Source organism: Protopterus annectens, chromosome 2.part1, assembly GCF_019279795.1.
Source record: "Protopterus annectens isolate FY-2018-M chromosome 2.part1, PAN1.0, whole genome shotgun sequence".
NCBI classification, from domain to species: domain Eukaryota; kingdom Metazoa; phylum Chordata; order Ceratodontiformes; family Protopteridae; genus Protopterus; species Protopterus annectens.
Window position 1 is genome coordinate 932,633,661 of NC_056729.1, and position 14,268 is coordinate 932,647,928.

Consider the following 14,268-nt stretch of genomic DNA (forward strand, 5'->3'; position numbering starts at 1 on the left):
AATGTGCAGCTTAGGTAATTCATGCATCTATCTGCTACATAGAACAAAAACACCAGGCCAAACAGATTTTTCATAACAGAAAGCAAAGTGGAACAGGTGAAACAGAAAGGAGCTCTATAAGTTTAAGCAAATCACAAACAAAAAGTATATTTACTTTCCTCACCAGCAGAGAGTCCCCGACAGTGCTTGTAGTTTTTGCAGGCCTGTTATCTTATTCTTTCCATTTTAATTTTTCTCCACCTCATCTGTACAGAAAAAATGTTTTCATATATGCATTTTGTGTTTTTGTTGCACTGTGTATCGTTATATATGTTTGAGCTGAGCTTTTCTGTCCAGGACTCCACTGAAAGAGATCTTCCCAATTAGACATTTCTGGTCAATAAATATTTAAAAATGATCTGTAAACACTATTGAAATTCTCCCTCTTATTTAACAAGCTTTCTCCTTTTAACACTTGGTGGTAGTTAAGACATTATACAACTAGAATGTTTTGAGAAGGTTCAGTGACAACCTTCTACCAAAAGTGGCAGTGTTGGAGGAGGAGTTTAATATGCTAATAGAAGCACCTGTGAAGATAGTGCAGTGGTTACATGGAATTTATTAGAGAAGTAACTTTTTGCTTTCAGTAAGCAGTCCCCATGTACCGGTTTCTACCTTTGCCCCAGGAATTGATTGCATCTATGTTTTAGAAAGTCTGCGTGGGAGTTCATGTAAGGTCAGAAGTTTAGACAGTGTGACTTTCCTTCATATTTTGACCCTGCTTAGGAGCTAAATCTATAAAGCAGTTTCTTACAACTGCAGGTATGTGACCTCAGCATATTCCATAGAATAATGATACCAGTGATGGTAATAATGAACATCGTTTGTAGCTCCCATGGAAGACTTCATAAAGAAGAAAAAAAATGGGAATGCAGCCCCTTGGCACTGTTGCTCTGTTTTGTTTTTTTATGGCATACTAAACATGATCTCAGAAATCAAGTGCTGTATTTTAAGTTTGTGACATTCTGGTGTTAATTTTCCTTGTTCTGCCTTAATATGTTCCAAATCAGCTTAAATTTTCATTTCAAGAACTGATGTAACATTAAGCATTTTGTGATATTTCAACAGACAGCGAGGGCAGGGGGCTGCAGAAAAGGCAAAACAAGTAGAAGAGTTCTTACAAAGAAAACGTGAAGCAATGATTAATAAAGCTCGTGCTGAAGGACATTTGGTATGTGCTTAAATATCAGTTTCTTATTAAACCTTACTGCATTGTTTCATATACTGTCTTTTCTGAATATATTGTAATTTTTTTGGATCAGGGGGAAAAACAAGAGCTTTGTTATGCATATAACTTGCATATTGCCTTCACAGATTTGTTAACTCAGGAAGGTTTGCTTAGGAACTTTGTTTTTGCTTAGGTTACATAATGCAAATAACTTGTATGTCTGATAATGCCCCTTACATACCACGATGAAACTCTGATTGCTGTCTGCTTCTTGTATGAATCAGTAATTGAGATCATGATTCTAGCATCCCCCAGAAATCCTTTTTTGCTGCAGTTGAGTTGCTGCTATTTTCCAAGGTGTAACTCTACTCTTGCTTTCCTTGCTGGTCCTGAGAACAACCATGGTCTCTTATCAACTCCAAGCTGTCCTTTTATTAGTCAGAAGCACACTGATGTATGTCATTGGATCTGCTTAACTACAGGTTTCCTCAAATGTGTTTTGATGCCATGTTTTTTTTTTCTAAAAAATTATAATACTTTTTGATTTTAGTTTTACTTGGTAAACATGGTCGTTCACATCATTAATGCCTTTACTTTTTATATAATCACCAGAACTGCTCCGCAGAGGTTCTCACTATACATGTATTGCCTTAGCTATCATTGTGAGCTTGCCTTCATTGCTGCTGCCCTGCAGCATTACCACTGTATCATATGGAGCAATCTTAAGAAGGAATAATGGGGGTTCCAAACAACTGCCGCATAGACTTTAGCCCCGACTGTGACACTCGTGACTGGCACCTAGTGTAGGGTTACCACCTGTTCAAATGGCCAAAGTGGAACATTTTTGGTACAAACATCAGATTTTACACGCCGACACATACCCATGGTTAGTACAAAGGATAGAACCTAACTTTTTTGCCTAAATAAAAGCTTATTCTTGTAGCATTTTAGTTGCTTATTATGTTCCTTAAAACATTTAGGTATTTTAGATACAGAATAACTGTTTTATGCAACTATTACATAAAATATAGGAAATAATTTTGTCCTAAAATCTCAGGACATTTGCCATTTTTACAATTTTTTGTCAGGACACAACTGCCCAAAGAGGGACTGCCCCTCGCAAAGTGGGACAGGTGGTAACCCTAACCTAGTGATGAACCATGTAGCTGGCAGGCTTTAGTGAGTGGCAGGATTTAGAGCTTCTAGTATCTTTATATCATGTGGGGGGGGGGGGATAGTAAGGCAGTTACTCTACTTTTCAAGAAATTTGGTAGTTCCTAACTCTCTCTGTATTTAGCAACATGGTCTGTGGGCAGGAGGAGGGGCTGTGACATTCATCTTGCCCTTTACTAATGGCATCCTAATTAATATTGGCAGTTTTAAGCCAATGGGAGATGAAAAGCCTTTGGTTCAGTCATTCACACCTTTACTGTTCTGTTCTCTCCTTTAGACAGGGTTTAATTCCCACAGCATTTGTTTGCCTGCTGTGTGACTATGAGCAAGCCACTTAACAAGGAAGCAATGTGAAGCAATTGGGAAACTGACTAGGCTCCTCAGTGGTCTCCTAGACTGTATTTTTAATAATTGCATATCAACCTGTATGGTACATATAGTAGTTAGTACGTAGGACTAAAGCTGTGAGCTGTTAAAATTACTTGCTTCCTCTATTCAAATGTTTGATTTCCTCAGTCTCCAGCTGCCTAATGTGCGAGTCTGAGCAAGTCATTTAACCAGATAGTGCTCTGCAGCAATTAGGAAATTGGAGTAGGCTCTGCAATTATTTCCTAGATTGCATGCCTAGTAACAGTCTGTGAGCCTATAGGCTCAAATTCTAAAGCTGCTAACTAGTTCAGTAACTTCCTTGCAAGCGGATACTTCCTAGTCAAAGTGGAAATATTCTGGTCCTCCACTACCCAATTAATGAAAGGAGTTCCACAGGTATCTCTTCTCTCTGTTTCTGATTTCTGTGGTTATTTTAGAAAGGCCCATAGGAAGACTGTTTATAATAGCTCACCCCCCCAGGAAGCCTGTTTATAATAGCTCCCCCCCCCAGTCAGTCAAGAAGAAGCTCCTGGAAGAAGACCCTCTGCTGCTATAATCCTGGATTAACAATGTGGACCTTATCCTTAATCACACCACAAGAAAGAAAAGAAAATCAAAGCAATCTTATTCTGTACCCCTCAAAGGCTTGCTGAAGTACCTGACAGCTGGCATATCCAACTCAACAACATACTTACAAAAGAAAAAAAAAGAACGACAGTCAGTTTGGAAACTGTTGCACTGTTCAGATATCTGTGGACCTGGCTGGATTCCATCTTTAACTTCCAGCTTTAAACTGAGAAAATAAATAGTAAAATTACCAAGTTATTCTGGCCCTGGAAAAATTCTCATTTCCTGGCGTCATGGCCTAGGATTGCAATCTGGAATGGGATCTTACTATCTCATCTGAAGTTAAGGTCTTTCCCTCATAAGTTGCTATTTAAATTAGTCATTTTGTCACTCTGGCCCCTCATATTTAACACCAGTGCCCAATTGTTATCCAAAGCTAGCTCTCCATGCATCTAGCAGTTGACTTTATCTTTGCCTTCATTCTGTACACATTTGTCAGACTAGAAACTTTCTTCTCTCCATAATAACAATTAGGTCTCACTACACTATGAATTCCTTCCTTCCCAGTGCAAGCATTGTTTATCTCTCTCATAACAAACTCTTCTGAATTGTCTGCAGTTTTTCTGTCCTTGCTGTCCAACTATGGAAAGACCTTCCAGTCATTCTAAAAATAGTCAGCTCATATGCAGACCTTTGTACATTTCTTAAACCTCATCTGTCAAATACAGATAAATGTAAATGCTTATAGGATAAGCATTTCCCATAGTAACTCAGCGAATAACTGTTTAATTGCTACAATATACAGTCCTTCTATCACTTACTACAAAAATAGATGCTTCTTTCACCTGTACCATAAACCCACCATTTCTTCCTTTTTGTTTGTGTTTGTTTTTTATCATTGTCATATATTATCTATTAAGTTTTACAGGCTTTTATTTAATTAACACTTTTACAATTTTCAGAGATAATTGGCAACAGTTAGGGGTCTGCATGTTCACTGCATTTTAGGATGGGCTTTTTAGTCAACATTTTGTGCAACTGATTTTAATTTTTTCCTTTGTAATTTCAGTAGTACTAAACAGCTCCCTAATATTTTGTGTGTAATTGCTGTTATGATCTTGTTCAGTTTTCTCATGTACTAATGCAGATATAGTCTGTTAATTTATTCTAATTCAGATATCTATATATGTTTTATTGACTGTGAACTGCTTGATAGTCTGAAATGATTAATCTGACTCAGTGTTCTGTGCCAGTTAAAAATTCAAAAAAGCAAATAAATACGTACACACACACACACGCACACACACACACACACACACACACACACACACACACACACACACACACACACACACAGCTCAAGTGGAGATCTGAGTGCAGAATCAGGAGCACTGAATTTAGGGGCTGGAGGAAGTGTAAGGTGACGATGATGTGTACATGACCCGGTAAGGAAAAAGGAAATTGCAACAGGGGCTTTATCATATCTGCTTAGCACCTAGATACTTTTCAGCTTTTTTGGTAATGCAACAGTTCATCACCTATGTTATTGATCACAGTCATGCTGAGTCAGCACAAGATGACATCTGACAGATAAAAAGGCTATATTTAGCTGAGAACATCCACACCCTTTAGAGCTCACTGGGAAATTCTGTATAGTACATAACTGTGGTAATAGTTGCAGTGAGGAGGTGCTTTTGGAGATGTTACAGGAAGATGGTGGCCAGGTCTGTCGGCTTGGTTTGGTGTCACACGAGGAAGTCTGCAAAAGAAAACATTAGGTTGAAAGAAAATAAGGCAGAATATGAAGGTTAGTCCACCAAGGTATCATCTTCATCATCATCTTTTCAGTGAGAAAAGAAGAAAATAATGGTGGAAGGGAAGGTTGCATTTTATATGAAAATGATAAAGGCCCCAAACTACTGCTGCTCATATAGCATTAAGTCCCTATTTTCTACAGAAGGTTCTAATCTGAGTTATGCTTCTTTCCTCCATGACATTCTTTCGTCAATGTGGAAGATGACCAGCCTGTTAGAAAAGCATTCAAAAACTTAATTTACAGCAAGTAATGTGTCTTTGTTGAGGGCTTCATTGAAGGATTTCAAGTACTAGTTAAGAGAGTGATCTGGTCTTTTGAGTCAGCCACCCCTCTGTGTTTACCCCTTAAGGATTGTGGTGGCAAAAATACCAGAGGGATATTAAGTTGCAATTCAGGTTGAAGAGTTCATGACATGGTGTTCATCAGCTTCTTCAGCAGAACTGACAGCTACTATTTCCTCCTGTTTTGGGGTCTTTGGAAGTTGCATGTTCCTACTGTCATTCATAATGAACTTCTGCAGGTTACTGTGTGATCTGGAGTAATTCACCTGGCTGGTTAGGTCTGTTCTGTGACTCTGAAAAAAATGTTGGTAAGGTCTGGTTCTTGGTTTTATGAGCCTTAGATGGGGCTTCTGCCTTCTCCATTGTACCATTGCAGGCTTTCCAATATCACCCACACACGGGGAAGTTAGGAAAGTGCATAGACAGGGAAGAGATGATGGCTTTGTTTTAGAATGAGGTATCCTTGGCCCATAAGTCTTCATTTTTCTCTCTCTCATCTTTAGACAGGCTGAGGAGGCCAAATCACCACCCGAGGATCTGACCTTTGACCTGTCTGCTAAAGTTAGTCATGTAATAGTGCTAAACAGCAGTAGATAACAGGAAGTCTAATGGGCCCAGTATCCTGAATTGCTGAATATTACATTCTATCCCCTCTGTAAATCCAGACATTAGAGTCAGTATGAATACCACCTCGGATCTCCCGTGAAAGAGGCTATTGGCCTAGTGGGACTAACCTGGTCAACAAATTGGAAATAAAGTAAATAAATAGCGATGCATACTTATTGCACAAAAATGCATCATGTTGATGTAAACTCTCCTTACTGACTACTGAAGCTTCACACCTATATGTTAACATTGTGACAAGTCTCTTCTCTGTGACCTTGCAACATCCAAGTCTTATGTGATATGACTTGAATGGTCATGTCAGGTGCACCCCCCCCCTCCCCCAAGTTGCCTGTCATGGATGAGTGCTTTGTTTTAACAGGGCACATTATATTTTAGAGCAAAGAAGCAATGTTCTTCATTGCTCTCGAAATAAGTAAATGTAGAAAGTGGACTCCTAGAAACGTGGAGCCCTTTGTGGCTGCCTAGTTGGGAATGCATAAAGCTGGCCTTGTTCATTGGATTTAGATAACTGGAGGAAAAAGATTAGTTAGGTTAGTAACAGTCTGGCACACTGAATTTTTATTTATTAAATATAAAACTTTATGCTCATATCCTGTGTTGAAGGTGTAGATACTCCAGCCAGAATTATGAATTTCTTATTTATGGGGAGTTCATCTGTAATGTTTCTGACCCTGACATGAACTTATAGGGTCATTTATGGAGTCCTGCAGGTGATAAACTGATAAATGATTTTGTGTAGTGTGATTTGAAGTTCGGTTTGTGGGTCTGTAGAAATCTGTGATATGGGCAATATGAATATGCCACCACAGTTGACATTGGGGCTGAAGGCATGGTAGGCACTAAACCCAGATATGGAGGGGAATGCTTTCCGGACATTCAAATCAGGTTTCAGTTATTACATATATATAGATGCCTTACAGATTCTGGAGTACCTCAAGGAGGTCAAGCAACTTGTTGTTTAGACTTGTGGCATTGAGTATAGTTATCATAATTTGATCCTGTTTTGATACTGATACTCTTGTTATGTTAGAATGTTCATTAACTAATGGCAGTAAATGGGGAGCAGAGGTTTTAGGCAGTATGCACAACCCTTTGAATGACAGGTGCAAGCCATCCTTTGCAAAGCAAGGACTGTCACACAGCTCTTCCCATCCTGAAATGTACTGGATCCTCTAGAATTATACCAGTTATTTAGCCAGTTGTTGAGGTCTTCATTTTTTTTGTCTGTACACAGGCATCATTCATGGAGAAAGGCAGAGTCCTTTTAGTATCAGGGTGCAGTCTGCATTTTGTGACATGCATAGAGAACAAGGAGGGTTTGGCATAATCGTTAAGTTCTTTACCTCACAAGTATAAAATATAGGATTGGATTCTGACCTCTAGTTATTGTCTGAGCTTATGTCAGCAGATGATAAACCTAATATTTTCCTGTAAACCAGTGGCAAATCAGGTAATGTTTATAGTTCAGCATGGAGATGGTCATGTTATTTAGTGGCCGGTTATCTCAGTTGGTTAGAACGTGGTGCTGATAACTCCGACATGTGTGTCTGCAACTCCAACAGGGTTTTTTTGCCTTAAATTGTTCACCCCCTCATTCACAAATACCATGTTGTACTTGTATTTGTCTGGTGCAGGGAACCTAAGGGTACTTGAGACATTGGTGATCCTGGCACCTGAAAGGCAACTTAGTTTCTCTATGTCTTTGTTCAGTCTAGTGAGTGGGGAATCTGCATAACTCATTATGGTTTCACCAATCACAAGAACATTTTTGATTGTGGAGGAGTCTGGTGAACTGGAATTGAGACCCTTCGTCTCACGATGAGTCTCTATTCAAGGTGAAATATTATGTATTGGGATGTCAGATTTTGATTTTTGTTGAGACTTGATCCTTATGGGACCAAGAGGATTGGGTAAGTATTTCTTTACAGTGTCAGCATATGGCATTACATTACATTATGCATCATTCATGGGCGCTTAGCATGTGGCACATTAGACCAATGCTTAGAGTCTGTGTTTTTTGTGAGAGTGAGGCCTCCATGTGTCTCATATATTTGCACTGGTCACAAATAACTTTATTTGTACTTGGTAGGAGTTCATTATCTGTGTGCGTAAGGCAGTTGCTACATCTCTTTAGGGTATCTGATGATGTGAGGCTGGCAAGAGAGGAGAAATATGTAGGCTGACCTTCTGTATTGTGCAATGTAAAGTAAAACTTTATTTAAAACTCTGCAACTCTCTGTACGTAAATTAAGTAGAAATTTGCAGTCAACTGATAGTTTCTGGTTGCGATCTTAAATAAGCTACTTATGTTTTGGGAGTGTAATGAGTTGGCAGACTTTAAAACTTCCCTACAGAGTACTCTGTCAGGAATACTGGGCAAGCAGATGAGTATAACTAAGGAAATTATTTTCTTAAGCCTGGGATACATAATAAGGCCTTGCTTAGATATAGTAAGGCCTTGTTAAGTTTAGTTCTGGTGGCTGCCAAAAATGCAATTGCTAGAAAATGGAAATCAAAATCTAAATAGACTATAGTTGAAGTAGTGAGTATTATAACAGATAAGAAAAAATTGAAATTGTGGGAGCAATATATGCAAAAAATGTTTCAGAGTTGGAATGAGGTTCAAGAGAAAGCAGGAATTGAATAATTTATGTAATGTTGCTTAGACTATATGATAACAGTATATGTGATGTATAATACAAGTGTGAACCCATTAATATGGTTTTATTACTTTTTGTATAAATGTAAACTTGCCTGTGTTGCAAGTGCTAATTAAATAAAAATTAAAAAAAAAAAGACAGACACCAGTAGCTCGGATTAATGGCTCATTAGTCAAACAACACAGAAGTACTATTACTGTTTAAAAATAACAAACAGTAGCGAGCCGACACATGGCCAGGTTAGAACTTTTATTATTAGGTAAGCGCTTTCACAACACTATGTTGCTTCATCAGACCATTTTAAAATGCATTAAAAACTACCTTTTATATATAAAAACAAGTAAACATAATATCCAGTCATAAACAAGATACAATCAATATATCAGTTTAAAATTAACAATGTATAACAGATAAACTTAGTTTGATTAAGCCACCAATCACTACATAATTTACATTTTATCCTATCAAAATCAGTTAAAATGTAAAATATCCAATCAAAGTGCAGCAAAATCAATGTCATGGTTGGTTAGGACTCCTGTAGTTATACATTATTCTGGCCCTATCTAAAACTACTAAAAAACTTTACTATCCAATTAATAGACACCATAATCAAACCTGTATTACCATAGATATAATTATTGTATGTTAATGAACAACTCAAAGCTATATATATAAGGTATCCATCCTAATTCATTATTATAGTGGTCATGATGGATCTAATCGATTACCACCTTAATGCTACAAAAAGCACAAAAAAACTCCATGGTGTCAAAGGCAGGATTTCTCAACAGTTGAACATGTATTAATTAAGCAAACATTTTCCTTTTACTAGCAAATATATGGTCTTGTATGCAAAAACTTCTGTATTTTGCTAGAAATGTTTACTACTGGTTCGTAAATAAACTGTTTTTGTTACAACAGAATCTCCTTAAAATATCATATGCTTATCTATTTAAATCAAAATTAGCTCTGAAAGGCACTATAAGTAGCCTATCTACTAGTTTTGTGTGAGTAAAATATTTTTGTTTAAAACCATCCTATGAGCGAGTGTAAATGGCTCACAAATTTAGTACTCTATACTACTACTACATGAACACCCAATGAAAACAATGAGATCAGATGGCAGACCAATAGAGGGCTACTTCAATGATTCGTTGAGTAGCTTTACCATCATCTGCTATTGGTGGTAAGCTAGCAGTTGCATACCCTTATATGCAGGTACTTGCAAATCGGCACTGGTGTGGTTCAAATAAATCTGCTAGGGAACCACAAGCCAAATTATAATATAATTAGTTGAAACTAACAGAGGCATAAATGCCTCGCAGACATAGTATTCTATGCTACTACATTGACGGCCTAAAAATACTAAACAGCCAATAAGAATGATGAAATCCATAGGAAGGCCAATAGGGGGCAACTTCGATGATTCATGTTATGACTTTACCATCATCTGCTATTGGTGGTAACTAGCATGTATGTATGAGTGTAACAATCATTTCATCTGTTCAATGAAATTTACCTTACAATTAAATTAATTTCACTGTTTAGACTCTGGATATATGAAATCAATTTTTAGAATGGTTAGGAAATATGTTTTTAAAACTCCATTAATATCAAAATGGACACTTTTGTGTTTTCACATTGTACACACTGGAAACTCAGAACAATGTTACAATGAATTTACTAAAAAGGAATAGGTTAGTATTATGGTCTGATTGCTTTGAAAACAGAAAAGCTAAGTTACCAGAATACTTAATGGGCAATTTATAAGTTGGATGAATCTGTTAACCAGTTAATATTATCCATCAGTTGTTGTTGTTGTCGTTGTGTCTTTCGGCTTTTTCCCGGTTAAGGGTTGCCACAGCGGAACTCCGGTCCGCTAATGATTGGTAGTTGATTTTTACGTGCCAAGTTACCAGCCCTGATGCACAACCTTCAATGAAGGTACGCCCATTCACGCATGTCTCCACGCAGAAGACGCTCTAGCTGAGAATCGAACCGGACAGCGTCTTACTGTGAGGCGACAACGCTACCGCAGCACCACCACTTATCCATCAGTAAAAAATAAATTTCTAGATAATGAGTAAAGAGGAACAGAAAACTTTTCCCCATTATATGAATATATGAATGCTATCATCAAAGGTAAATTGACCTACAAAGGAAGCTTGGACCAAGTTAATTATAATTAATAATTCTGATGCAGAATTCTGGAACTTTTACATAGTAATAGATTGAGTGACTCAGTAGATGGTAGGAATAAAACTTAAATCGGTTAGTCAAACTTCAGGTTTATATCGGAAAGTTTTTATGTGGAAATATCTACACAGAATGCTTGTTACTTCCTATAAAATCTCTAAGTTGAGTAAAGTAACTTCAGTTTGTTGGAGGTGCAGTAAAGATGTAAAAGCTGATTGGACACGCATGTTTATGGATTATGAAAAACATGTATATACTGGGAAGCGATAAGTAATTATTTTAAGGGGATATAGTCTGATAATTGTTCTTTAACTAGATCAGTAATGCTAATGAGTATTTTACTTCATGCATCTGTAAAAACCAAACAACAATAAATATCTTGGAGTCTTCTGGCAGTTGCTAGAAAAGTAATTTACAAAAAAACTAGAAATCAAATTCAATTTGCTAGCCCAATAGCCCAGTCCTATCTCCTCCCCGCCTTCCTCTATGGCTCCCCTCTATTTTCCTATTTACAATATAACCTGCTGGCAAAACTTGACCAAACTTGTAACAAAATTGCTAGATTTGTCACCAGCAGCCCCTATAAATCCCATCACTGTTCTGCTCTCAAAAAACTACATTGGCTCGAATTCCCACACCTTCTGACCAAATGTCAGTTGATCCAAGCTTACCGAATTCTTAATTCTAACTCTGACTGTCCATCTTTGTCCAACCTGATCTCCTGGTACACCCCTCCCCGATCCCTGCTCAGCTCTGATAAACTTTCTACAAGTCTGTAAACCCAATATTGACATGGGTAAAATACTTTATAAACACTCCATCTCCCTTATTTGGAATAATCTTCCACTCCATATTAGAAGTCATACCTCTCTTCCTAACTTCAAACATGACCTTATTTTGTACCGCCATAACAACCCTATTTGTACCTGTAACCATCCTACTTAACTCCTCCCTTTCCATATTCCTATTTCTTCACTAGACTTATCATTAAGAACTGTTTCCTCTTTCTTATCTTACTTTATCCAATCTGCTCTTCTTTCTATACCCTCCCTCTTTATATAATTTACTTTATCCTACTGCTTTTCTTTCTATACCCTCCCTCTTTATATAATTTACTTTATCCTACTGCTCTTCTATTTTTCTCCTCCATCTAGATCACTTAATTCCTCCTCTACTCCTATCTTCTTTTGCACTTTCCTTCTTCTGACCTTGTATATGGGTATGTACTATTCCTTGGATTATATGTGTTTTTCTTATCCATGGTATCCATAAGTTTGTTTTGCTCTTTATATTGTTAACTTGTCTCTATTTGTATGTATTTGTATGTTTTGTTCGGGGCTTTTCCCCTCGGGTCTCCACTGAAAATGGGTAATTTCTTACCCAGTTGAACTAACCCAGTTAACAAATGTGAAATAAATAAATTCATGTGTTCAAAAATTTTTTTTTTAATTTAACAGCAATACTATGTAAAACTGAAAAAAGAAGTGATCATAATAAGATCTATAAATCATACTAAGACTTCTAGTGGTTGGAATAGTCTTGAAATGTTGCTATTGAAATACCATAACTCTTAATGTATTAATTGTATAATATTACCTCATTGATTCAACGTATCTATAACCTTGTAAATAGTATGTGATGTTGAATTTCTTCCTTTCTGTGTATATAGTGTAAATATGTTAAATTAATAAAAAATTCTTAAATTGTAAAACTACTTAAGTGAACAGCTGTGACTCTTAACTCTCTTGATGAGTAGCTTGTTACTGACAAAACTGCAATTACTGATGAATAGTTCTTGCCTCAGTCAGCTAATAGCAGTCAAACTACTTTCTTGTTTGGAAGCAATCACAACCAACTTTTAACCTGGCTTACAGTTATACCACAAAGAAAACCAAGTTTTAATTCCAAAAGATTAGACCACTTAATTTAATGAATACAGACTGAGCTTTAATAGCACTTTATTCAGATGTTACAGAAAACTGATTAAAACATTTAAAAACAGATGCAATTATAACATAAGAAGTGAGAATTTTTCAGCCACTTAGCTCTGTTGATGAATAGCTTGGCGGTGGCCTGTTAGGAATCACGATGAACTACAAGAAATCATCTCTGACCCACACCAAGACCATTAACATATTTGTGTGTTCTTGAAGACTATATTCATATGAACAATTTTCTTAACCAAAAGGAGCAGCTATAAATTCAAAATGTAATGGCAGAGCTTTCCCAGTAGAAAACATTTAAGGAAGGCAGTATCAGAAGCCTTTAGGATATATGTCATTATGTATTTTACTAGTTTGTCATGCATGGCTGCTGCAAAATAAAATATCGCATGTGGACCCACAGGGGTGATTGGCGAAAGACATTAGATTCTTCAGAGATTGTTTCATCCTTCTCAACATGGTAAAACACAAGAAAAAAAAAAGGATCAACATTGGTGGATCCATCCTCACAACCTTTCCAGAGGGATGCCCTTCATTGTTCTTTCAGAAGTACAATGGGTTGTGCTTGCAGTACCTGCTTCAGTCTCTTACAAGACAGTTGGTCTCACAAAGAATGGTCACTGCACATCAGCCTGAAAGGAATGAAAGCTTTTCAAGATACCCTCCTTCTGGACCACCTGCAGATCAGTAGTGACAGCATCACAGTTGTGTGGTTCATCAGTAAGCAAAGGAGGAAACTATATATATGTGTGCATATATATATATATATATATATATATATATATATATATATATATATATATATATATATATATATATATACCTTTTCCAACTGAGCATTGAGGTCCCTTGATCTAGCATTTAGCTGTTCAGTGCACATTTACATCTGTGAAACATATCTTCTAGGACTAGAAAATTCCTGATGCATTCATCAGGCAAATAACGTCCTCTTGCAATGGGAACTGGGTTCACAGACTTTTCACCACATTGTGCTGATGTGGGGCATACTAGTAGTAGATCTATTGCCAACTCAGTTTTGCTGTGTTTTCTTCCTTTTATGACTGTCGAAAGAATAGCTACCATTTTTAGTGGTGATGGCATGGACCCATGCCTTACATTGTACCTTCCCCCATGCCTTCTGATCCGGAATGTACCTTCTCAAGGGGGGGCAAATCATCTTTATACTAGTAGTACAACCTTGGCTGAGACATTAGTGCCTCTCTCTCCTGACATAGCTAACAAGGAATTCAGTCTTAAGTTTGTGTGTCATCTTGATGAAAGCTGTGTTGTTGCTAGGAGCGTGGTGATTAAGCACATTGGCAAAATAGCAGCTTTCAAGTTCTCAAAATGACTGAATGTATACTTTGATATGATTTTAACTCATAGTTAAGAAGTGTCCCAGCTATACATAGCAGACCTGCTTTAATGA

At 37.1% G+C, this 14,268-nt stretch overlaps 1 protein-coding gene across 1 annotated transcript in view; it reads left to right on the forward strand.

Moving 5' to 3' along the window:
- Positions 1 to 14,268, forward strand: part of NEK1 (NIMA related kinase 1) — a gene marked incomplete in the record, with an annotated part of 3,475,820 nt that overhangs the window by 1,921,482 nt on the left and 1,540,070 nt on the right. Inside the window, 1 exon segment of the mRNA XM_044062568.1 lies at positions 1,108 to 1,210. Coding sequence (XP_043918503.1) covers positions 1,108 to 1,210 — 103 coding nt within the window.